This window comes from Amyelois transitella, chromosome Z, assembly GCF_032362555.1.
Source record: "Amyelois transitella isolate CPQ chromosome Z, ilAmyTran1.1, whole genome shotgun sequence".
Taxonomy (NCBI): Eukaryota; Metazoa; Arthropoda; class Insecta; order Lepidoptera; family Pyralidae; genus Amyelois; species Amyelois transitella.
In genome coordinates this window covers 11,072,361-11,099,724 of record NC_083535.1, presented here as the reverse complement: position 1 = coordinate 11,099,724, position 27,364 = coordinate 11,072,361, and the positions used below count along the sequence as shown (strand labels likewise).

Below are 27,364 nucleotides of genomic sequence, written 5' to 3'. Positions count from 1 at the left end.
TGTTAAATTATGCTTCTAGCATTAAGTCCGTGTTTTGTACTATACACGCTGCATTTTGTTAAAAAGATCGAGTTTACATCGCCAATAGCCACATAAAATTCACAAAAATCCATTAGCAGTTTGCGAGAGCGTGATTGAAGTGTCAGACATTACATGTTTTAAGGAACAGGTTTTCATTTTGCTAAATGCATATGGATGTTTATTTTACTGGTGCTAACAAACAAAATTATTTTTTGTGTTCGTCTTTTTGTTTGTTAAGACTTATTTTCAAACTCTTATTTTAACGTAATCCTCAACAGTCGACTGATTTATACGTGAAAATAATGACTCCGTCAAAAAGAAAATTGTGCGAGCGATAGAAGGCGGGCGCGAACTAATTTTGTAAAAATATGTATCGGAGATTTATTGACTTCGATATACGTACATAAAATGTTTGTTCATACGTGCTTTTACGGTCAGGCACTACGTTCTAAACAATGGTGACCTAATTCCCTGATTGCATCCGCCATACAAAGCCGGTGTCGGCGTCATAACTTGCATCCATTATGCATATGCAGCATGCAGTCAAAATTAGGGAGAGATTAACTCGCAGGCTTTACAGCCAGCCTAAGCTAAGCTCGCTCGCATATTATTCCGCTAGCAGTATTGTTTCACCATTTTTCATTAAGTTTGGTCACTCTTAAAAACCGATTCGTACCACGCTCGAGTCGTGGTCAAACGACCAATACCAGAATGTTTACATCAAATTGAGAGAGAGAGAGACTATTTTTACGTTACCGTGACGATTTACTTCAATAATCATCATTTTTCATTCACGGTTGTAGAGTTAAAAAGTACTCTTCAATAATAAGAGGACGGAGTTAAGTCCTATAGGTACGTTTATTCCCTATAGTCCTCACGTCATCCACCCCCAACCTGATACAAAGTGTCTGTAACATACCAATACTACGTAAATAGTATTAGGAGAACGTGCAATCAAACTTGAGGTAGGTACTAAATGTTATCGACCGAACAGTTCGCCTTCAGGTTCCATGGTAGCGTCAGCAAAAACCATAGATTCACCAAACCATAGATAGATTTTTTTTTCTCCTGGTGATCAAGACCCTCGTTAACGTTATGAGATTGTCAAACAATATATTTTGAGATTTGCACTGTGTTTTCCACTCAGCTAAATTTAACCACCGCATGTAGTGTTGTTTCAATTCTTTAAGATTATATTTAGTGCCGTGTGGTTCCCCGCACAAGAGATTAGGACCACTTAATAACTTTCTCCTGGATGTCGAAATAGGGGGACTCAGGGAAAGGCTCATAATCTTTGTGTTCTTCTTGTAGGCGATGGGCTAGCAAGCTGTCACTGTTTGCGTCTCAATTCTATCATTAAGCAAAACTGTTGTGTGTAGCCAGTTCAGTCGTTTCAGTTTCAGGGATATAGACATGTTTATATACATACAAACATCTATTTTGAATAAAGTAAAGAACAAAGATGTAGGACAGGAATTAAGGAATTGCTTTTTTTATTATACAGGCAAATTTAACAGTTTGAGCCAGCCGCAAGTAAGCTTGAGAATTACGTTTCAGGATCGCTCAGTTTGTATAAATACACGATACGTGTACATTAAAATCCAAAACCCAGGTCAATTAGAAAAAATCGTTTTCCATCATGCCCTGATCAATTTTCTAAACCCTGAACCTTATGACTTAGACTCACTACCGCTGTGCCACTAAACAAGGATGGAAAAAAAGAATTAGAGACGAATATTTCTGTAGACCTTACCCGGTACAAGTCTAGAGCTGCCAGAAATGCAGCCAGATAAACTTAACAGCATTCCCCGCCGACCGCTGCACGTAATTTCGTTTGTTCGCACATAGGTACAGGCACCGATATACATATATTGGAATGGTACTGCTCCAATAGTTATCAATTGAATCTGAGTTGACGGAAGTAATGATTAGTTTCGAGATTGCAATAAAAAAAGAGAGTTATTTTGTTTGTCCCAAATGTACATCTATATTAATAAAAGAACAAGGGTGACTGACTCATCGACGCTAAAACATATAAGCTACAAACTTGAAATTTAGACATCAGCTTTATGTTACCACGTAGTGATGAGATAAGAAAGGATTTTTTTTTAAATTCAAGGCCTAATTAAAAACTTTGTATGAAATAAAAAATCTTGATTGAGCGACTTAAAATATGTAGTATAAATTCAACAGTAATTAAATGGATTACAAATCCAAGTATTGAATACATAGGGACATGAATTGCATCGAGATAGAAATCGAAAAGATAAGAATATAATCAAAAGTAAATTGTAGTTCTATAAGCCAGCCGTAACTTAAACAGTAATACCACGTTACCATTACCATTTTGACCTATAGGGAGTAATTAGATGCAGTAGACGATTTCCCTTTCTATGATAAACATGCATGGCTTTTTAAACACTGGTAAATTTTCATATAACCCTAAAACATGGGACGAAAAAATCTTTCGATGGAAAATATTTAGATTTACTTCGATTTTTAATTTCTTCGAAGTGTTGGATCAGATTCTTGAACTAAACTTAGTCTGTAAAATTTAGCTGACGACTTGTAAAGAAAGAAGGAAAATTAAATAACAAATTTGATAAAATAATACGAGTTAAGCTAGAGCGAGGTTCACGGCAAACTACTAGTTTGAAACTAATTAACGGATAGGCGAATGGAAACCGCAACATTTGTGCAGTTTTACCAAAGCGCACTAGTTAATTACAAAACAATACAATGTATTTATTCAATTCTACAATTGGTTCCTATCAAAATAGGAATCTAATTTTGTGTAAAAGTGTAGTCTCATATCGTTTCTTACCTATTAGAATAGAATAGAATAGATTTATTTTCAAAATTGGATACAAGGTATCACTTATTGACGTCACATCACTTAAATCTAATTATTAGTACACACATAGGTACATATTTTCTAATCACTCCTCTTTCCCAGAGGAATAGGTAGAGATTACATTTGCAAAGAACCATGTTACTTCTTTCACTTAATCCACATTCATATTCGTGTCTGTGCTAAATGAAGTTGAAACCAACGAACGTTTCTCGAAACAAAGTTGCAGACGACGCAGTACCATTACTAAGCTGTAAAAGGCGAAATTTGTTATGCAGGAGAGATTTAGAAGAAAATTCCTCGAACATGTATGTAAGGTGAAAAAAGAAAAATGTCATTTTTATTTTTGTGTAGGTCTTTTATTTATACTTACAAATGAAAACATATAATGAAATAAATATTTGCGAATTATGCAGATCTAATTTTAACGTTAAATGTTTATTGACGTTGCACGTTTCTCGCAAACACTGCCGAAGGTTAAGCTAGGGTTGTCTAAAGTCTGTCTTAACGTATATTCTGTTACGTACGTCTGGTTTTGATTGGTCATGTTTGGCTTAAGGCATCTGCCATGTATGTCGAATGCACTAACTAGCTTTGCAGTTTCATGCAGGATCGGTTTGAGACGTGATATGATTAGAGGCTATCTAAATTTCAACTGTCCAGAATTTCTAGATGGTATACTGTAATACCAAATATTACTATTAAATAGTATCATATTGTTTACTATTGTTAGCATTCCAAGTGTAGTTTATATTCATATATTCCTTGATATAATGTACAATTCCCATTTGTGCCAGCCCAAGAAGTAGCGATTTTACTTCTCAAAATACCCTACCTGTAGGTATATACCTACCTGCCTATGCCTTCATTAGTATACTACCCCTATGATTCGACTCTTCATGAAAATGGTTAATGAGAAAAGTTTGAAAAGATGACGAAACAATTAAAAGCTTAAATTTACAAGTTCACCGTAGTATTTGTAATATAAATTTGATAGAATTAAGTTGTTTGTTCTTGATTCTACTAGTTGACAAACTAAGAAAATTTACCCGATAAATCTGCTAAATCGTAAGGTACAAAGTCTTTTCTATGTATAAATTTACATTTTGCTCGCAACCCTAAGATAAGTAAATCTTTATTACGGTCTAACTACCAGACTATTGAGGCACTAGTTAAGAACTGGATATCATACATAAACCTATTCTTCTACTAAAATAGTCAATAGTCATATAAAGGGTACAACATGAACTCCGTAAAATTTTAAATAGAGTGTAACCACTCTAATGATTGTTGTTGTTTATGTTGATGCTAACGCATCAACCGTTTTATTAACATACTCAATTTCAAAATTTGGAATAGTAGGTACCTTATATAGAATTCGCGTTTTCTTTAGTGAAAAAGTTTTGTTTGATTTTCACTCGCGTGACAGACAATCCTTTAAATGAATATGTGGATGCATGTTTGTTAATCTTTCACGCCAAATATACGGGACAAATTCTGATAAAATTTGTTACAACCTGTGTAATATATATAACCTGAAACAACATATGGGATGCTCAAGCGGGATTTCGAAAGGGAATGGGATGTACTGATCAGGTCTTTTCCTTGCGGTGCATAGCCGAAAAGTTTTTGGCCAAGAGTCAAAAAGTCTATTGCACATTCGTAGATCTGGAAAAGGCCTATGACAGAGTTGAGAGGAATGAATTGTGGTCAGCACTTTCTATGCATGGGGTGAGCAGTCTCTTAATACGAGCACTGAAATCCTTATATGAGGATTCGAGTGCTTGTGTCAGGATAAACGGAGCGCACACTGAGTGGTTTAAGATTGAGAAAGGCGTTAGGCAAGGATGTGTTGCGTCACCGTGGCTGTTCAACCTATTTATGGATAGCTGTTTGACAGATTTGAAAGAGTCTAAAAGTGGATTAAGGATGAATGAGTTACTCGTCAAATGTCTGCTCTATGCCGACGATCAGGTTATACTGGCGTCATCAGCGGAGGAGTTACAGGAGATGGTAAACTGTATGCATGAAGCTTTAAAAGAGAAAGGAATGAAAGTGAACGTAAGTAAAACTAAAACACTGGTTTTTGAAATGGAGAAAGAAATGACAGCATGTAATATTTTGATTGCAGGAGAAAAAGTGGAGCAAGTGAAAGAGTTTGTATATCTAGGATCAAAGTTTACATCAGATGGCAAGTATGATAGTGATATTGAAAGGAGAGTGAACGCGGGGAACATGGTGAATGGAGCTTTGCATGCCTTTATGAGCAGTCAGAAACTATCCAAAAAGGCTCGACTGGCTGTGCACAGGGGCGTGTTGGTCCCGACATTAATGTATGGGAGTGAAAGTTGGGTATGGCAAAAGAAGCATGAAAGCAGAATAAATGCAGTGGAAATGAGAGCGTTAAGGAGTATGATGGGTGTGAAATTGAGTGACAGGATAAGGAACAGCGTGATAAGGGAATGTTGTGATGTGAAAGAAGATGTAGTTACAGGAATAGAAAAGGGTATGTTAAGATGGTTCGGTCATGTGGAGAGGATGAATGAAAGCAGGTTGACTAAGCAGATATACAAGGAGAGTGTGGAGGGAAAGGTCGGAGTGGGAAGACCTAGACGAACGTATCTTGATCAAATTAAGGACGTCCTGGTAAAGGGTCAGGTCAAAAGTACCCGAAACCGCCGAGCTTGTATGAAGAGAGTTATGAATGTGGACGAAGCGAAAGAAGTATGCAGAGATCGTGGCAAGTGGAAAGAGGTAGTCTCTGCCTACCCCTCCGGGAAAGAGGCGTGATTTTATGTATGTATGTATGAAACAACATAATAAGTCCTTTTTATTTGTATGCGGTACTAACCACGAATATATCATACCGTGTTGTTTTTATTTAGATTTTCTTTTTCTTTTGGTGCAATAAAGTATTTATCTATATGTCAATGTCAGTAGATTTGTTAATGATATAATTTTTTTTAAAGATTTGATATGAGACCGCTGTCTTATAAAAGGGTCTTATAAAATCATTATGATTTTATAAGACCCGTGCAGTATTAATTGCTAGCATCTTTTTCTTAGTTTACATTGTAGCAATGATCAAAGCAAAGTACCGCGAACTCGTACAGGATGCCGTCTTATCGATTGGAGTCGCCTTTCGACAAGTTTCTCGCTCTCAGTAATCCGTTTCTTTTTTATATGTAAAAATCATTCTATAAATAACAAATCCTAGATTAAAGTCGCGATGAGATGATATGCGAACACAAATCGACTTAAAGCTTAGAATGCCGAAGACCGGACCGAGTGTATTATACTAACTGGGTATGGAAACTGGGAATGGAAACTGGAAACATGCACATTATTTTCGATGATTAAATTTCTAAAAAGGTGTTTCCCATTTTATTTATGAGACAAAAATTTGATTGCCAATTGATTGTTTATCGTTATAAAGACAAAGCTCTCATCTTCGAGGGCAACTATGCGAAAATGAGATGAATCGTTATGTAGGGTACTTTATTTTATATATTTATATACATTTTTATGTAATTAATTATTGTACGTCTGTAAAGATAGGACTCAGCGGTACTCTATACAATTATATTATCTTTTTACCTGTGCTCCACAATAAATAGATTTGATTTGATTTGATTAGGGATTTTGAAAACACTTGCGAAACGCCAGGCAAAACAAGATCAAGATCACACATAAACTTTCCGAAATTGGTTACTCAAGTCCGGTTTTGTGACAATAGAACCCCAATCGTTTAAGCAAGATGAGGCTATAACAAGTTTAATTTAATACACTGAGTATAATCTGTACAAGTTGACGAAAGGTATACCATTGTATCTCAAACTTGTTTCATGTTTAGTATTCAACGAAATACAGGGGGAATCCTGTCTACTTTTTCATTTCAAAGTCTTTAATCGTAAGAGATGTTTTGTTGTGTATTCATATCTTTATTCATTTTGTTATTCATAATAAAAACTTGTTTAGTTGATTTACATACTGATCCTTCTTGGACCCCACATTTAGTATCTGGTTCACGTAACTATCCCGGTCTAATAGAAGTACCTATAATATAATCAATCAACCATGTTACTAAAACAATGTTTCTATATTAGGTCTATTTTCCGTTTTAGGTCAGCTCATATGGCTTTTATGAGTAATTAATGCGGAAAGCGTGATTGAAAATGAATTCATATTTGAAATAGAGTCCGAATTGTGGTGGACAGTTAATTTCCCATTTCGGATTCGGAATTTGAATACACTATCACGTTATTGCAATAGTTGTATTGCATTGTCATTTAAACTTTACGTGCATACGAAATTTTAAGTATGCAGCTTCAAAAGCCAAGATTCCATTCGAACAAACATAGTAACATACGAGCACATACATTGCAAGTTAAAAGAAAGCTGGAAAAATGCTGAGTTTTTCCTTCACAAATAAGGTTTTATGCGAAGCTATTTACTGCACAAAATGCAATTACACATGAAAAGAAAGACGAGCGGTGTACATCTTCTCCGGAGCAATGCTGGCAACATTGTTCCGGTCACGAGGTCGCATGAGCAAGGATTCCTTTACAAGTTAGCTATCATAATTGAATGTCTATACTATTTATTTATTTAATCGTATGGCAATATACAGAGTCGCTCAAATGCCTGTACTGTTAAAACAGATTCCATGGTAATATTGTTTTCCGATTTATAATATTGTATGTAAAAAAAAACATATATCTATATAAAAGGCTAGACAGAGCCTTAAATCTCGAAAAGACTGAAAGATAAATGTAAGATGTAGCCCAAAAACATTTTGTTTTATACTAGTAATATTGTCAGATTAAAAAATATTTTTTGTTAGTTTATATTCCATATAGAATTCACTCAGATTTCAGAAATGTGCTCTCGCGTTGATTAGAGTTCTAAAGCAAGGTTTCCATACAAAATGCCTAGTTGAATCAGTTCGATCACAAACAAGTTTAGCCGTCACTTGATGAAGCCGACAACATATGTATATATTCTGATTGATTTACACCATATCAGTTCCCGCGTACATTTACGTCGGATTGAGAGGCACTGCATGCATGTACATAATATGTTGAGCCCGACTTTGTTATGTTTAGTTAACATATACACATAGCCGCATTAAGAGAAACTAGAGTCGCCATGGATGTGGTTTGAATGAACTTGACGAACGGGGGATCGGGTCGGTAATGTTTCTCAGGTCAGACGACTGTTTCTAACTAATTATAATTAAATATTAAATACATTTTTATTAAATGCGTTGCGTAAGTTTCTGTTTGTCGCGACTAGCAATAAGGAAATTTTTGTACGCACGCCAAATTTGTGTTATACCTATATCACGTCTTTGTTTTTTACGGGGTGGCTCGATGGCTCAATGATGATATTCGAGATTAAGTGCCCCAGCTAGCCCGGCCTTAAAGAAGAAACATTAGAAGCCTTTCAGTAGAGAATAAATGAGATACAGAATTTCCTATGAAAAACGTGTTAGGTACTCTGTCGGTATATATTAATATAGTGTCGTTGTAACCGCGCGCAGAGTACACTCAATGTAGTAATAGCAATGCAGGCTGATGTTGTGTTCACATTGCACATTGTCAACCAAACCAAAACTGCCTCTAGCGATAGGTGTTAGCCTTAATAAGATAACAGTACCATTGGAAATATATCTATCTATCTTAAATATATATATCTTTCTTACCTTCTTATACTAATATTTTTGGTACAAATAAGGCTAAAAGGTCTTCGGAATATATTATAAGAACCGGCCGGAGCTAGTTCAAGAACAGGCACCTCAACTGAAGACAGGAGATTTCTCTTTTATTTTTAAACTAATCATTGAAATTACGACCGTAGGGACTCTACCGCGTAATTGCGTATGCAAATATAACAAACTATCAACTACACATCTTCAATGAGCGAAAGAATTCCATTGTCTGCAATGAATGGAGCGGAGTCGCGTGACTGAGCCTATGCGTTTCTACACTTGCACGACATGTGGGCGACATTTGGTCCCTTTGTTGGCGCCAACTTCGCGCTTATTACAACAATGTTAGGGTTCAAAATGATGAATATAATATTCACAGGAAATGATATATGTAGGTAACACTTAGTGAACTGTAATATGCACTATCGTTGATGTGAAGTTCTATATCAGTTTTGAAATTAATAGTTCTTTATTAGAATGTCTAATAACCTATAATATTCAGTGTCTGATTACACCGACGTCTTTAATATTTTGTATTAAATTCATTCATTTTTTAAAAAAATTCGGGCTTAGAGACGCATATCGTTCTGCATCAGAATCGCTACATGTTTCAATGTTTTATTGTCCTGTCTTTCATTGTCTTTGGTGATCTATGTAAATGAAGAGATGATAGTGTTGATTTAGCTTGAGATTGATGTGTGTATTAATGTAACAAATAAGAATTTACTCAAGTGTGTGATTAAGATGACAATACTATAGTAAATAGAATGGAGTAGGTAAGAGATTACTCCGACATGTACATTGTATTTGGCTTAATTCAAATCCTTATTCCAACTGTTGTTTGTTTGTTTGTTGTCTCTTAAAGCGTTATCTTTTGAATCAATCTACTTGAAATTTTGCGTTTATATCATTAACAGTCTAGAGAATGGCATTGGGTAAAGGTATAGGATATAGGTTTTCATTCCGGTTATAAAGCCTGTATTGTTTGTTAGTGGCACTAAATTATACAACTAAATTATATACAAGATTATTGACTGTTTATCCTAACAATTATTAGTGGACTGTGTTGTTTTGGTTTATTACATAGATACTAAGATATCTAAAAAGTAAATATACGTTTTGTGTGATCACAAGGTTTTATTTCTGTTTGAAAACTTCACAAAGATTTTCAGGGACTTCCTGTGTCAAAAGAAGAAAATTTTGTAAAGCTTCTGAAAACATCTACCTACAGTGTACTGGTACATAATATATTTCACTTTGTGAGTTCCGATATAATTATTTCTTTGTAAAGAAATAAACAATGCGATTTTAAGGAGAGAATTTGTGTTGCTAACGAAGTAATTTTATGTACTTAGATTGTTTTCTTTTACTCGCAATTCCCAAATACTTTTGTACCCGATACTATTGTTATACCCACGCATTATTTTAACAATAGGTTTCATTATATTTTGTTAAGGACATAATATCTAGATGAAATTGCTTTTACTGTTGCTATTCTGTTGTTCGTTCCCATGGATGTCGTAAAAGGCGACTAAAGGATAGGCTTATTAACTTGGGATTCTTCTTTTAGGCGATGGGCTAGCAACTTGTCACTCTTTGAATCTCAATTCTATCATTAATCCAAACAGCTGAACGTGGCCTATCAGTCTTTTCAAGATTATATAGACGTGATTATATGTATGTATGTATGCTCTTCTTAACTTTTATAATACATGGGTAAGCTGAAGTTAGTGTGTAATGACAACATAAAGAAAACTAGATACGACTTATAATCTATCTACTCAACCCGAGATTATACACAAAAGGTCAAACTGATGTTAATTTATCTAAACTTTATTGTAAATAATGTGCAGTTTTGATGCTGAATAGATAAGCCTAGAGAAGTGCTACATAGAAGACTTCCTTACTTTTGACTAAGTACCTACTTATGCAAGATCTCTGTGTTATTTAGTAACATTTACAAAGAGATATTTACAAATTCAACGTTTAATAATTCACTAACTCAACTTTCTTATGACATTTTATGTTTTGAAGCGGAATCTCATTTTGAAACGACTGCATATTTCAAATATTTATGTTTGGCTTTTTATTGAAGGTACAGTCAAAATATGATTATTAATAAAGCATATTAAAAAGTCCCCTATTTTCTCTGTCTGGTATGCGCTTATCTCGGAAAGTTGTAGACGGATATTGTTTCTTTTTGACAAGATAGCAAGGTGGCTTTTTGAAAGTATGTCTATAAATGCTACCCGTGCTAAACTGAGGCAGGGTTAGTTAATAACATAAACTTATGTTTTTACAATGAAAAAAAAATACAAAATTCAAACATTACAATCATATTAAACACATTACAATCAATCATATATAAACACTACAATCCATTTAATTAAACCAAATTAAATATGAAACATATTTAAATACTAGGCTACTTACTGCCTAACTACTATTGAAACAACATTTAAATTGGAATGTCATTAGTGGGAGAGTAGTTAATCGTATTAAACCGCAGAGCGCAGTAATCCACCATCATTATGACGCCGAGCCGGGAAATAACATTTTAATATCAATGGATAAAATTAATTACGTTTTTTTTTTTTCATAGATTATTTTCAGAGCTCATTTTAATTTTGATCGCTCAGACACAGCCCAGCGTTTGTTTTGGTAATCCATTACATAGTATAAAGCTATATAGCTTTCCGCGTGTGTCTGTATGTTTGTATTTATGTTTGTTTATATATATATATATCTTTAAAACTATACAACGGAGATTGATGCAGTTAGCCGCCACTAAAGCAAAAACCTCAGCCCTAGTGGTTTGGAAATAGTTAACTTAGCCAATTCTTGATTGTATGATGTGATGTGGCGAATTGGTGTCTTCACATGACTCGTCGTCACGTCAATGCCAATTAAAATAATATAAATGTTACATTAATCACCACAAGAATGCAAATAGATTGGATGAAATATCTTCCAAGATGTTTGTTTAAGAATCTATACTTGTTTGTTTGATTTCCAACTCGAATGTTTTTATTTATATGAGTGTAGTTCCACGTGTATTATTTGTTACGGTATTTTTAACAGACAATCCATACATATAATAAAAATAGTAACTGACGGGTGTCTGTGCTTGAAAGGTATTGGGTGAATTTCGATATGAGGGATCTATAAAAGAAAAAGAAGAGAAGTCATAAAAGTGAATTTTTGAATTTTTGTCTGACTGTATGTTTGTATATCCGCATCACGCGAAAACGTTGCTCTCATTGCTATGCATATTGGTATAACTTAAAAACTGGTCTTCAAAAACTTCTCTCTCCATTCCTTTAAACGGTAATACACGGGGTCAGCTTTTACAGTACATTTTTACGGCGAAGTCGCGGAATATAGTTAGTTGTATTATATAATTATCTAAGTAAAAGATTTAAATAATAACTTAAATCAAATTTTTAAAAATATTATTCGATTTCTATGGTAGAAATACTACAATTATCAGAAAATATATGAACTGTCTATGAAGCTAAGACTGTTTGAACTAAAATACTTTATAAATAACAAAGCTAGATAGTTGCAAGATCATCTTAACCTGATGATTCATTACGTAGAGTTACATAATACAATGACGTAGGTACCTGCTTGTGAATCATCGTAATAAATAGTTATTAAATCAATTTCTAAACTTAATCAAACGGAATCGCTTTAAATAGGCCATTAGTTTGTTAATTGAATGATAAATACAATTTCAGGTTATCTTTAACATTTCAGATATTTTCTTTTAACAAAAATGCGTTTAGGAAAATTTGATTGATACATTGATTACTCAGACAAAATTGATTTACAGATAATAGTCTCATGAGCAGTTCTTCATTGTAACGTTGTCATTTTTTTATTTATACCGTTCCTGGAGGCTTTATACGAACGTTGACATATCAACGTCTTATCCCTTATCATCTACCTCTCGGGTTTGTTATTCTCTCTACGTAGGTCTCTTTTGTTCCTGAGGAGGATAATCTGGGGTCCGCTTATTACCAAGGTCCAACAGCGCGAAGGTCAGATAATTAGGGATGAGCGGCGGTCACCTGACCCCGAATCTTCCTATCCAGGACAGTGTATAATCGGCACCTAAAGTGTTAGCCTCCTGATTTAAACCCCGCCAGCGCGCCATCTTGCCATTTTGGAGGGCACCATATTGAAACATAATGACATTTTATTTTGTAAATAATATGGTATAAGAATTTTTCAGTCGATTTTGTGAAAGCCGAAGCGAATTTAACAGTTGAAGGTTGAATGTGTTTAACTGAATTTTATCATTTTATAACGTGTGTCAATTTCTATATTACATTTTTCAATACAGTAATTTGTAGCATAGCTTTTAATTATAAAGCACACAATAAGCATGGCATGGTATATACTTTCAATACAAGTACTTAACTGCATGTATTTCTTGAAATTTTTATATGAACGCATGTATGTAACGTTGAGCGTTTACTTTACAAATATACAATGTTTATCCTAATATCAACTTTGAAATGTATGGTATAAAAGTAATTGTTTAAAGGTATAATTTTGATAAGATAAATGTTTTGAGTAATAATTGTTATATTTATAAAGGTTGGCGGAAATATATGTATATCAATATAAAATAACAAATCCCAAAAGGATGGAATAAGATAAATACTGTTCAGTAATTTTGGAATTTTAAAATATTAATTCGAAAATGTTGAGTGAATATTAATTTGCGTGTTATGGTTTTACCCTAACATTATTAAGCCAAGTAAACAAGTCTAAGAAATTTCCGCAAAAATAACAAATTACTTCTTATTTCTGCGAAATTGTGTTCCATAGAAAGCAGACTAAATCGTTTATAATGATGATAAATTCCTGTTATCCTTGATGTTGAAGGAGTAGTTAATTAGTGTAAATAGTTACAAACAAGAAGAATAATTTATAGGGTTCTAGAGTTTAATTGCTTTTAATATGCTTTCACACACATACTTATACATACTCGTAATGACGTTTATGTATGGAATGATCATACACGCTGTAGACAGAACCAATATTTGTGAAGAAATAAGAATTCAGTAATAAATTATATTATTTTCGTTGTTCAAATACATATATTTTAATTATTTGTTGTTAGTGGTCTCGTCTCCTAGTATTGCAAAAATAACATTTGGATGAGAAGAACATCGAGTAAGAATCATTTAATAGTACGCAATTTTTCTGAATCTCTTTTAAGTGCTATACATCAAAGCGAATTGAGCTGATGTATTTTCCTATAAATTTACTCGGTAGAAATATTCGACGTTACCAATTTCAAAAGGAGAGTAATCTAATTAAGATTTCATTTGGATTTTATTTCGATATTAATATATACTTTAAATTAATGAAAATTGTATCGGCTTTTCGTTATTTCACTTTGATTGAAGTGAATCGTTTCGTGGATATATTTCTCTGCTTTCCCGAAAAGGAGCTTTGGCTCTACAGAATGTTGAGATGAAAAATTTATAGGCGTCGAACTTAATTGAATTTCTGCCGATATGAACATAGAGTTTAATTGAAAACGCTTCTGTTTGTTTTCGCTATTGTATTTCGGACTTGTTTTACTATGTTGATGTAACGAGATCTGTATGACTTTCGCAGCCAAGATTTTAATGGTCTTGTGAATTTGAATTGGAACAGTGAAAAGCAGAAGTTACAGAGTAAATCCAACGTCATTATTGGCTTAATTCTTTCGTATTGTTAATAGGTCTTTATAAAAACTGGTTTGTAGCTATTGTAGCTTTATACCTTTAGATTTTTTGTGCTTTTAAGATATTTGCCTAATCGATCGTCCTCTAATTCAACTAATGAATAAACCGAAAGACTATTAGACCAAATTTGCAGAAATTTATGTTGACTTTCTCGGGATCGTATTTTTACTTTGTAAAATTTAATCATAGTACAAAATATACTAAAACATGATTAATTTTGCAGAAGTGAGGCAGGAGGCGGTTCAGCAGGCTCTGGCTGAGATGCAGAACAGACCGAAGCCATCACTGCCCATGCCGTCGAAGAGGACCTCCATGATGGCCAAGAGTCCAGACCGGGAGAGGCATGATCTGTGTAAGTTGTTTTTTTGTGCCATAAAAGATAAAGCCCCCTTAATTACGAAAGTTGAAAGGCAATACGTGGTATATTCTCTCTCTTTTTAATACTTTGCATTAAAGACATATGTCCAATTAACGATCGTAAAGAAGCCTTCCAAAGGGTATAACAACAGAGTGATGGTACGTAAATAAATGTTACAATAGTTGGTCTATATGGTGTCCATAGTCTAAGTGGAACGGTTTTTGGCATTTTGTGTGCAATTATCACAGTGCAGAGTAGACTGCGAAACGACAAAAAACTATTCCACTGCAAGAGCTGAAACTCTATCGGCACAAAGAATGCTTTTATTTTTTAAACCCAGTTCCCATCAACAAACTAATCCTGACATGCTGCGTGGAACGTCAGATTTAAAAATTCTTTTTGACTTGTTGCATTCGGCTATAAAAATCCCATGTAATATCCTACATTTTTTCCCGGTAAAAGTTTGATTTCGGATTTGCGAGAAACATATTTTTTTTAGGTGGCGCTAAATTCGCGTGGGTAAAGTTGCGTGTAAATGCTAATTACAAATTATTTTTAAAAAGTATATGGAAAGAAAAAAATATAAAAATTACTAGTTTAAAACCAAAATTAAAAATAATTGAGAAACAACGAACGATCGAACTTATTCTTAAAAAGACTGTTCTTCTGTAAAATATTAAGTTCAAGTATGAAATATCAGTCTGCAATTTTTAAGTGAAGTCCTCCGTAAATATTTGCTCAGAGGATAAATCGACACACCTTTTAAATTGGAAGTGAACGATTTGTTGAAATATATTTTAACTGTAAGGTTATGAGTAAAAGACCAAACAAAAATAAAATTTAATTCATTAAATTTTGTCTTTTTATGCAATTGGAACTACACTGCACTATTCAAGAATTTAGAATTTACGGGAAAGCCAATAACACGTAAAGATTTTATTTTATTTCTTTGACATCCCTAATTGCCACAAAAGCACTACCAGATAATTGAATTTAATATTTCAACTGATTCACATAAAACTTGAAAGAAATGGTCGGCTTTAACGATTTCCATTCAGAGTTGTGAAAACATACTAAAAGCTTTTATCTTTTTGCAAAAAAAAAGTACTAGACTGTTTGTTTTTCAATTAAATAATAAATATACTGGATTTATTTGTGAAAATCAGCAAATTTAAAAGGTTCAGTCGCATTCGAATCAAAAATAAAACTTTCCAGACAGTTACTTAGTGCTGGGCAGCATGGCACGAGCGACGTCATTTTTATCGCGCGATAAAAACGGCCATATTATTCACCAATTTATTTTGAAAATAACTTAGTGCATCACGTTTTTATTCATTACGAGATAAACAAAGTCAGCACGGCCAAGTTTAGCCGGATTTATTTGAGATTCAGGTCTTTTCGATTAATTGTCCCACACTTAGTATTTTTATTCTGTAGTTACCTAAGCAATATTGTCGCTTCACTTGGTAAATATGTGTTAATTCCCTAAGTCGTATTTTACGACACAAATGGTCCCACTCCGTGTCCTAGCGATAGTTACATACAACGACAAAAGAATTTACCAAAAGTGCAGCTATCGCTTCAAAAATACTTAGACTAGTTCTAAGAATCGATAGCCGTAGACTCCAGACGTTGGTCATCATACCGTCTGGCTCTAAAACTAAAAGTCACACTATAATCCTCCTTATTTCATTGTATTAAGAACTTTTATTCTCTGCACTTTTAAGTTTTCATGACTCATGATTGTCCGTATTGAGTCTATTGCTAAGGATGATGATTTACGGTTAGCAAGACAGCTTATCTAATGTAACTCGTTTGTATAACAAGGGTCGTATTATATTACAAGACGTTTTTTTATTTTCGTTTAGTACGAAATAGTGTGACGTATGGCTGATGGTAAGCTGTTTTTTTTTTAATTGCCTCTCCTCTCGACACAAGTAATGTACGCGCTAATTGCTGGCCAGAAAAAATACCTTTCATATCCTTATTAAAAGTCGCGTATTGTACATAGTCTTTTCAAATAAATACTGGAAGCTCATTTCACAGAAGACAGGAAATGCAAAGTTGAAGGGGAAGAGAATCAGTATTATTGAGAATTTCTCCACCTTTCTTGCCTTCTTGAGGAGTGGCTCGTATACTCTTCTGATGATCAGAGACAAATATGTGATAATGGGAGCGCGGATGCTAGTGGCTATATCAAATCGGCACGTGAATTGAATACTAAAGAATTAACTATAAGTATTTTATAAGTCTGGATAATTTTAGTTTTCACAGTTGTTAATACCGACCTACACGCGGGTGGAGCCGTGGGCAATAGCTAGTACTTACTTAACTACATATATACATACGGGCACGTCTATATCCCTTGCGGGGTAGACAGAGCCAACAGTCTTGAAAAGACTGAATAGCCACGTTCAGCTATTTGGCTTAATGATAGAATTAAGATTCAAATAGTGACAGGTTGCTAGCCCATCGCCTAAAACGAATCCCAAGTTTGTAAGCCTATCCCTTAGTCGCCTTTTACGACATTCATGGGAAAGAGATGGCGCGGTCCTCATCTTTTTTGTATTGGTGCCGGGAACCACACGGCAAACTTTACTAAGAGCAGGATAAGTGGCAAAATTATATCCATGTTGTACGTGAAAGCGATTTGCTCATGTTTTAGTATCACCGTGCCATGAACAGTTCAAAGTAAATAGTAATTTTACGTACTCTGGCAATTTTCCGGTAAGGCGAGTAATGTCTTGTGAATGCTTGTAACTCTTGGTTCAGAACTACATTGTATGTATTTGAGTCAATGCCATTCGCCTTCTTGGGCTGGTACAGGATATTAAACAATTATCTATATGTATAGTACGAACATCCTCACTAACTTTCGCATTTATGGTTGGTTAAGAATTTAAATTTTTAGACATTCGAAATAAAAACTGCTATCAAAATGAATTTTTAATGGGAAACTTCATTTTCATTCTGCCACAACCTACGCCGGTACGGTACGCCTAGAACCAGCAGATCTTTCTTACCTTCATAAATATGATTCCCTAATCCTGAACATATTATTCATTAGACCGCTCACTGTTGTCTTTCTTTCTTTGTTCATTGTTCTCAAACTTCTGTTTTATGATCTTGTTGTAAACTACGTTATCCGTAAACAATAAGCTTGAATTAATTCTATGAATTTCCTGTGAATAATATATTTATTGTAAACAAGCCCGCGTTGCGAAAAGAGGTCAACATTTATCCTCATTCAATTATGTGCAGTGTAAGAATTCACATCTGAATTATTTATTTGTATTAAAATATTCGAGTTTATTCGCGCGGCACCAATTTCAGTGGGGTATGTATTTTTTTATCATGAATTTGGTATAAATTATAGTCCGATATCTATATACATGTGATCACGCCTCTTTCCCAGACGTGTAGACACAGACTAATCTTTCCCAAGATCCCTGCTATACCAATATCGTCCATATTAATTTTGCTTCATTTACATTCATCAGTCTTATCATGAATGTTCGTAGGTAAAAGGTAATCTTCACCTGATCTAGCCTAAACTTAACTTATATATTTTATGAACATTTAATAATTTAGATACATACATTGCAAAATTAAATTAAAGCATGTTAATGACTAGTGAATCCTTTGTTTTCTCATATACATAGCTGCAGTTCTAATGAACTCTGGGTAACTTTACTTGCACTCCTTTTGTGGTTTCGTGTAAAATACTACGCCCCAGTATTAATTTCCTTCACTTTCTCGAAACACGGGCCCAATTAAAAAACTGTCAAGTGCACGGTTCTAGTTGGCTTGGGTTTGCGCCGTGTAATCTAATGATTAACGCGTTTTCCTTCGGCTTTGACTACAATCAATTTGACATGTACTTAAAAAGACAATAGAGCTCGTAGAATTGCTTTTGTGCTTTTTGTTATTATTGACTTGAGTGCGTTAAATCTCCATCCGTCTGATGAAAGCTGAGGTCTACACGTAAAAAAGTCTGTGTATTATGCAGTGCTCGTAGCAAGTAGTAAGATGTTAAACTCTACCCCTCAACAGAGGAAGAAATGATTAAATGCACATATGTTTGTAGTCTAGCCTTAAACATCCCTTCATATCGACATCGGCAGGAAATCCATCTAGTCTACCTAATATTTCTTCCTAGTACGTTATTGGAATACCACGTCGAAGTATGGTTACGACTAGAAATTCTTGACACCAGTGTTTGCTTAATATAGACGACAGTCATAGGAGATACAGACCTGCATCTCATAGAGACAAATAGTAAGTGCTTCTGATATATAAAGTTATTAAATTATTTAAAAGGAAATCAGAAACCGAGTGTTGATGATTGGAAAGAAGTAAAAAGGAATTGTGTCAAGTAGCAAGATGTAGTCTGCCTATCCCTCCGGGAAAGAGGCGTGATTACATGTATGTTAATTTGGGGATATGATGTAAATGCTATGGCATATGTACGTTACTGATTTATCATGCCCAATCGGTAAAATGATATCATTTAACCCTTTTTTATTTTTTAAACCTTTTGTTTATGACTGTATAACCAATATTGTAAATATGAAAGTAATTTTGTTTGTTTGTTACCTCTTCACTGCTAAACTAGTGAACAGATGTCCATAAATATGTATACAAATAATGTGTTTTGTAAAAATATTTATTTATAAAAGACCAATGTAATAACTTATTCGAGTGAATTCTGATAGTTCAATAAAACGTTTTTATTTACAAGCCAATATTAGTTTACACCGTACAAAAGCTTTCATATTGTTAATTCCAACATCTAATTTGCTTGCTGCCAAATCAAGGACGCCATATTGTACTCATGTCTAATTACATATAGCGGACTTGTAAATTGCAATTAACGTAGTATCTAGAACACCATTATACGTATATATTATTGCATTATGTTGCTTTCAGGAACGTGACGTAATTGGATGAATCTGATGTCCTGAACATTCCCGTTGCATTGTAATGTGTAATACGGTTAAGCTTCCGTACTGCAGTGGCAGCGTATAGCCCTTATATGTTTACATACATTTTGTGGCCTCTGTGGCGCAGCGGTAGTGCGCTTGTTTGTGACACAGTGGGTCCCGGGTTCGGATACCGGCCAGGGCATGATGAGAAACGAACTTTCTCTAATTGGCCTGGGTCTTGGATGTTTATCAATATAAGTATATGTTATAAAATATAGTATCGTTGAGTTAGTACGAGTATCTCGTAACACAAGTTTCGAACTTACTTCGAGGCTAGCTCAATCTGTGTAATTTGTCCCGTATATATTTATATACGTAGGGTCCGTTTCTCTAGGCACTGAAATATACATAACCAATATTGATTAGTCTTTTTATTGAAAAATTCATTTAAATATATTATGAGATGATGAAACAAAATAAAATATCATATGTCATAATGAATTACCCGTGCTATTAATCATAGTTAATTTATTACGGCTTTTGCATTTTTAGACGTACTTATCAACATTGGACCTTTATTTAAATGCGTTAAAAAGGATTATGCGTACTTATAATCACGTCTTTATCCCTTAGGAGGTAGCGAAGTTTCGAAAAGAGTGAAGGGCCACGTTCAGCTGTGTTACTTTGTGATATAATATCGTGATTCAAAATTATGCATACATACATATGGTCACGTCTATATCCCTTGTGGGGTAGACAGAGCCTATGATGGACAAGGTTCTATGATGAATCATTTTGTATTTTCTTTCTAATGTAATGATTATTATCCTGTGCGTTCTATTTTATTTATGTAATGAATGCAATAAACATGGCTTCAGTAGAGCAAGGGCGAGCATATGTTGCTTTAATGAAAAGAAAACTTACAAATTAATCGAAGTTATACGACAAATCAACCTGAAAGATTGCACTGTTATGACGTGCTACGACGCTTATTATCTTCATGTCGTTGCGATAAAAAATTACTCATTTGTACCTATGCGTTTTCAAGAAAGATTAGACGGAGATAATTTTTTTTAAACAATTCCTGTAGTTTTAAATAATCTGCTCTTTTGATTACTATTAAGAGGCTGATCTCATAACCAGGGAAATTAAACCTCTTGGAGGCTTCGGAGCCTTGAGGAGGAAGTAAAAAGGATTCCGAACACAATGGACAAAATCAATTTTCTATCTCAGAATATACAATAGACGTATAACCAGCCATAGCTACTGAATTGGGTGCTATTTCTTATTCTACAGAGTATGTATTAGTTATAAGGGATTGTTGTGATGGAAAGAATATATATTGAGAGAACTTGATGAACTTGGATGACGCAGGAGAACCATGTGGTAAATGAAAAGAGGTATTCTCTGCCTACCTCGGAAAAGACATGTGATATTTATATGACTTTTGTTTTATGTAATCGTTTTTGATCAAATCCAATGTATTACCTTGTTTATTTATTTTTTAAAACAGCATCAAGTTCAGACGAAGACTCGTGCGCTGGCGACAACGAGCTGCCTCCCCCTCCCGAGCTGGGATCTCCCCCCGCGCGCCGCCCCGCCGCCCCTCACCCCCGCTCACACCCGCATCCACTGCCGCAGCAGCCTCACCACCAGAGGGAGAAGAAACACCCGCCAAGAGAGAGGACCGAGATTGATTTGTCGGATATCACGCACCTACCAGCTTGTAAGTTGATAATACGTCTTTACGTTCAGTATTATAACCCTTATAAGTTTTACCGACGTAAGTGAAGTCTAAGTTTATTAATGGCGCGAAAATATTGGAGCCTATCAGCCTATGAGAGCTCGCCATTTGAACGCGCTAACTGTTGGCTTTTACGAGTGAGATAGTAGGAGACATGTTTTTGTATTTTTAGTTTAATGTACTTGTAATAAGGCCGTTATTTTAAGGTTTGATTCGGTGGTACGTTCCACCATCGACAATTTTATATATAAGATCTAGTGTCCGTCACAAAAAAATATATATAGGGTTTTCAAACATACATACAAATAATCACGTTTATATCCCTTGCGAGGTAGATAGAGCCGTACTCCATAAAAAGCAACACGTGAACTATATCATGTTGAATTCACCCCTAACGTCCACATAAACAGTTACAACTCTGAATAATTGATCAGCTATGAAATATCGATATGCGCCCCATGATCGATAGCAATTAATTTGATATAGGCCTCAAAATAAATTTAGTAAGTTACTACAGACAAATCACAGAATTATAACAGAACTAGATTCTGCCTACGGCTTCACTCGCATGAAAATAGTAGTGTATTTGTTATACTGATGTATAAACTAATATTACTGTACAGTTTCCTCCAAACACGTTAATAAGTTTTTGAAAGAGTAATTAAAATATACTAACACCCTTAAAAACTTTAAAAATGTTACTACGACTATGAAGTATGATATCTTACGGACTATTTTAATAACTTATTTCGTAATAAAACTATTACTGTCGGATGAAACTACAGAAGCTTCACACTTCACTAGGAATGGATGCAAACTACTTTAAATTGTTAAGTTGAAGAAGGGGAAGAAATTGATAGGTCGTTATTAAAGTTTCTTAAGATGGATATAATTTTATATGCGCCTCACTTCTTGTTACTTTAGTTGACATTCAGATGTTTATAACAAGTTAATCAAAACTTTTATTTGCAACGTAACAAGTTGAGAAAAAGCTGATGTTCATTTCTCACTTCCGAGTCTGAGTTTTATATTTATATCGTAAAGTTCTTGACAATTAAGGATATGATCTATTCTTTACATTATTAAGCCAAACAGCTGAACGTGCTCAGTTAGTATTTTTTAGAAATTGTTGGCTCTGTCTGCCCAGGAAGGGATATAGACGTGATAATATGTATGTTTGTATTTACATCATTAATCATCTTCAGATGATGTAAAGGCCGAGTTTCTAGGCTGGTAGAGTAAAAAATAACACTAATTTCCGACATTCTGTCGTGTTATTACGTTGTTTCTCCATTTCTCTATAATGAAAATAAATGGTATACATACACCACAAGATCGATGATGATAATTTAGTAATTAATAATTCTGTGTTAAAATGGTACCTACATTTCAGTATAGTTAATCCACAGATTAAGTTTAACAATGTTTGTTCGACAGATGTGATAGTTAGCAGTGGTTCGAAGTACGTAGTTCAGCCGAATTGTATGATACAGCGTTAGTTAGTCGAGGCCATACCACCACCAACCAATTTAGCCGCGTCGATTCATCGCGCCAACAATTGCCGTCTCCAATTAAACTTTCTAGCGTAGCGCAACTTTACCAACTAATCTTTGGCCCAGTTTCTGATTCGTATGGGATGATAAATATAGTTGCATTCCTATTCATGTACGAACCCTTCCTTATTATGTTTAGATTATTTTGAGATACGTCAACAACACTCAAGCGTTATTAACGAACTTATTTTTTTTCAGCGCTAATTTTAACCTATGCCTTAATGTATATCGAACTTTATAGCAGTACGAAATGAACTTATGAATCGGTTCTAACCAAAACGGGTGGTTACTATGTCATCATATGTATGTATAATACGCTTTGCAGTTTTACAAAATTCGTTAAAACCATTTCTTATAATATTCATTTCAATTCAATTTGGGCAACCGTAACAAGGTATAATTTTTTTAGCTATTTTGGTACATCTGACCTTTACGAAGATATAAGAAAGCCTGGCAGCTTATAGAATTCTTTACGTATCATGTCGTGTGATCTATTTTTATCGAAAATGCCCACTTCAAAGGAATAAAAAGACCTTTGTGCACACTATATTTGCATCGTAGGAGGCTTTCAGAGCACTGACTGAAGCCTTTCCAAGGCGTATTAGGTACATTCTTATGAATTGATGCTTGAATAGAGTGGAAAATTTTATATCTTCGAAATATATTAAACTTTGAGGGAAATGCGCTTCTTTAAGCCTCGCTGCCTCCTCTAAAAGCTTTCAAGGTTTCGACATTTTTAGTTTAGTATAGTCTTGCTTTTCCTGTGGCGGATCAATCTTGACGAAGCGAACAGGTTTTTGCTTCAGGACAATATATTGTTAAGGATGTTTGAAAATGTTTTAGTTAATAAAACAACTTAAAAGTCAACATAACGCGTATAATATTTTTTTAACCGTTGGAATATCGGAGAGCAAAAAAGAACATATACATACATACATATCGTCACGTCTATATCCCATGCGGGGTAGACAGAGCCAACAGTCTTGAAGACTAAATTGCCACGTTCAGCTATTTGGCTTAATGATAGAATTGAGATTCAAATAGTGACAGGTTGCTAGCCCATCGCCTAAAAGAAGAATCCCAAGTTTATAAGCCTATACCTTAGTCGCCTTTTACGACATCCATGGGAAAGAGATGGAGTGGTCCTATTCTGTTTTGTATTGGTGCCGGGAACCACACGGCAGCAAAAAAGAAGATCATCATTATTAAGCCTTAGACCAGTCGTCTCACACTTTTGCTTTCAAGTTATAGATAAAATAGATGAAAGAACTTGCACATTCGACCTGCTGGCTACGTAACCATGATCCAATAAGGATAAGGTTCCCTTGAAAAAATGGGAAAGAAATAGTAGCTCCGTTTGAAAACTTGACTTACCCAATCCAAAAACGTGTTCATAGGCGCCAGCCTTTGGATTTAGAGGTGGCCCTCTAAAGAGGTGAGGATCTCACCGGGAATAATGCCAGGAAGATGATAAGTATGGATAAACGGCAAGTACAAAGATCGTTCTCACCTCTCCCCCACAGATATTCAACCGGATGTGACGCACACGACCTCGGGGGCGCGCCGGGGCGGAGCCCTAGTCGCCGACCGCGTACAGTGCTACGCCCAGCCCGAAGACACCGGCACTGGCACTGGCAGGTGGAAGGTAGGGAGCTTGGATATCTATGTATTTGTGGACAATACAGAGCCATTATTAGCTGTCATTCAGTAATATTATTTTATCTTGTACGTATATTATTTGGGAAATCTCTTCTTAGTCGGGTTATGTAGCGGATCATACATCAGTCTTTTTTGTCTGCTGTTCAGAACTGCAGACTAACTAGCAGATAAAAAACATGGAACCTCGCCATTTTTTTTCTTTTATCTATGTGTTTGTGATTTTTTATTTTTATAAACACCGGTTGCAGAACCGAATATTTACCATTAAACATTTCCAGGTCTCCGCGAAAATACAACAGCTGCTCAATACACTGAAGAGGCCTAAACGACGGCCACTGCCAGAATTCTACGAAGACGACGATATCGAATTGGAAATCGCTGCTAATCCTAAAGATCCGAACGCACCTAGGCCGGAAGGTGGCACCATGACGCCAGCTGTTGGTGAACAACTCGTGGTGCCCGCCGGGCTGCCCAGGAACCTTGAAGCGGCACTGCAAAGATATGGAACAGCCTCGTTCAAAGCTAACGTGGCTACAGTGCTGGATCCTAATGGAAAACTCAGCAATTCGCTTACCTATGGTAAGTACTTTTTTTTTTAGTTTTTTTTTAATGCAATGAAAATAGGTATGTTTTGTTAAATGTTTTCAAGTTTTATCTTAGTAACAGTACATACATACATATGGTCACGTCCATATCCCTTGTGGGGTAGACAGAGCCAACAGTCTTGAAAAGACTGATAGGTCACGCTCAGCTATTTGGCTTAATGATAGAATTGAGATTCAAATAGTGGCAGGTTGCTAGCCCATCGCCTTAAAAAAAGAATACCAAGTTTGTAAGCCTAACTTGGGATTCTTTTTTTTTCCTAACTGTGTAACAGACAGTAAAATATATTCATGGACAAGTCAATAATGAATGTCTCAGTTAAGATCTCCCTTCTTAAAATTATTTTTTTTTTGTAATTATTCGTTCACACACCATGAAGGTCAAGATTAGGCTCATGTTTTATTTCAGTCAATCTTTTCAGACAACATAGGTACTAAGTAACCTGCATTTTGTCTAACAGGTAAACTCCTCAGCCGATCGCTCAAAATCGCCCACGCACTACTAAACAAGACTTTCACATCGAAAACCAGCAGCGGTGGACCCATGACCGGGGACAATTCCATAAAGCCCGGAGATCGTGTAGCGTTGGTTTACCCCAACAATGATCCGATAAACTTTATGTGTGCGTTCTACGGATGCCTCCAAGCTGGAGTGGTCCCAGTCCCGATCGAAGTCCCGCTCACTAGACGGGACGCGGGTCTTCAGCAAGTCGGGTTCCTGTTGGGCTCCTGTGGGATACAGTACGCGCTCACTTCCGACGCTTGCATGAAAGGTGAGCAGTTCGCTATATAAATTACTAGCTGCGCCCGCGCCTTCGTCCGCGTGGAATAGTTATTTTGGGCATCATTGAAGCTCTCAAGGATGAATAATTAGTTGCAGCGTGATGTTATATAGCCTAAAGCCTTCCTCGATAAATGGTCTATTTAACGCAAAAAGAATTTTTCAATTCGCACCAGAAGTTCCTGAGATTAGCGCGTTCAAACTAACAAACTCTTCAGCTTTATAATATTAGTATAGATTGTATAAGTTCATTCCTTATAACCACAATTTTGCAGTGGTTATTTATTTAGCGACAGAAATGCTTCCTGTTTATATATGTATAACTCTAAAACAGTCATTGGTATACGGCCATAGTTGATTTCAAGCTAGGTACCGACATCCGATGTCTTAACTGGTCGTACATCGACGCTTTCAACAATCTATTATTACCATGCTTCACATATCGCAGGACTACCAAAAACCCCATCATGCGACGTGGTACAGTTTCTTAAATATTTTGGGTCTCAACAGGAAAACAGTCCCGCCCTCACCTCACAAGCCTGACGAGTCAGACCGACGACGATCTTATTACATACATACATACATACATATGGTCACGTCTATATCCCTTGTGGGATAGACAGAGCCAACAGTCTTGAAAAGACTGAATGGCCACGTTCAGCTATTTGGCTTACCTAATGATAGAATTGAGATTCCAAATAGTGACAGGTTGCTAGCCCATCGCCTAAAAAACAATCCCAAGATCGTAAGCCTATTCCTTAGTCGCCTTTTACGACATCCACGGGAAAGAGATGGAGTGGTCCTATTCTTTTTTGTATTGGTGCCGGGAACCACACGGCACTGCCGGGAACCACATGGCACCACGGTCTTATTCTTATAAATTTTCCAACAGGCCTGCCAAAAACCTCATCCGGAGACGTGGTGTCGTTTCGCGGTTGGCCGTCCCTGTTCTGGGTGTCGACAGAGAAGCTGCCCCGCCCGCCCCGGGACTGGATCCCCCCGCCCCGCCCCGCCGAGGACAGCCCCGCTCACATTGAACATACATCGGCGGCCGACGGGTCTGCTATGGGCGTCATAGTTACCAGGTGATTTTTATGTGATTTTTTTTGTTTAGAATTTACAGGTTTTTGAATTCACAAAGTCTTTAAAATTATGCGTAATCTTTAAGAATAATGTCTAACTAAGTTATGAATTTCTCTTTTTCATCTAAAACTACTATAGTATTAATTTCAAAAGGAACAACTTTTAAGCCAAAATATAACAAATATCACGTTTTTTTTATTTATAGAAGGATGACGCTATAAGTATGGTATCGTGTTTAAATATCAAGTTTATCTATTATACTTATCCAATAAATATCGTAAAACAATAGGTATAATACTTGCCCGTCTTCCAGGAATATTCCTTTGTTGT

General features: G+C 35.4%; 1 protein-coding gene across 1 annotated transcript in view; it reads left to right on the top strand.

The window, feature by feature from the left end:
- LOC106133947 (disco-interacting protein 2) overlaps positions 1-27,364 on the top strand; it is a 77,632-nt gene that overhangs the window by 34,900 nt on the left and 15,368 nt on the right. Inside the window, exons 4-9 of the mRNA XM_013333840.2 lie at positions 14,553-14,681; positions 21,126-21,338; positions 24,433-24,554; positions 24,847-25,147; positions 25,632-25,943; positions 26,844-27,036. Of these exons, the coding sequence (XP_013189294.1) occupies positions 14,553-14,681; positions 21,126-21,338; positions 24,433-24,554; positions 24,847-25,147; positions 25,632-25,943; positions 26,844-27,036 (1,270 nt within the window). The remainder of the gene's footprint in view (positions 1-14,552; positions 14,682-21,125; positions 21,339-24,432; positions 24,555-24,846; positions 25,148-25,631; positions 25,944-26,843; positions 27,037-27,364) is intronic.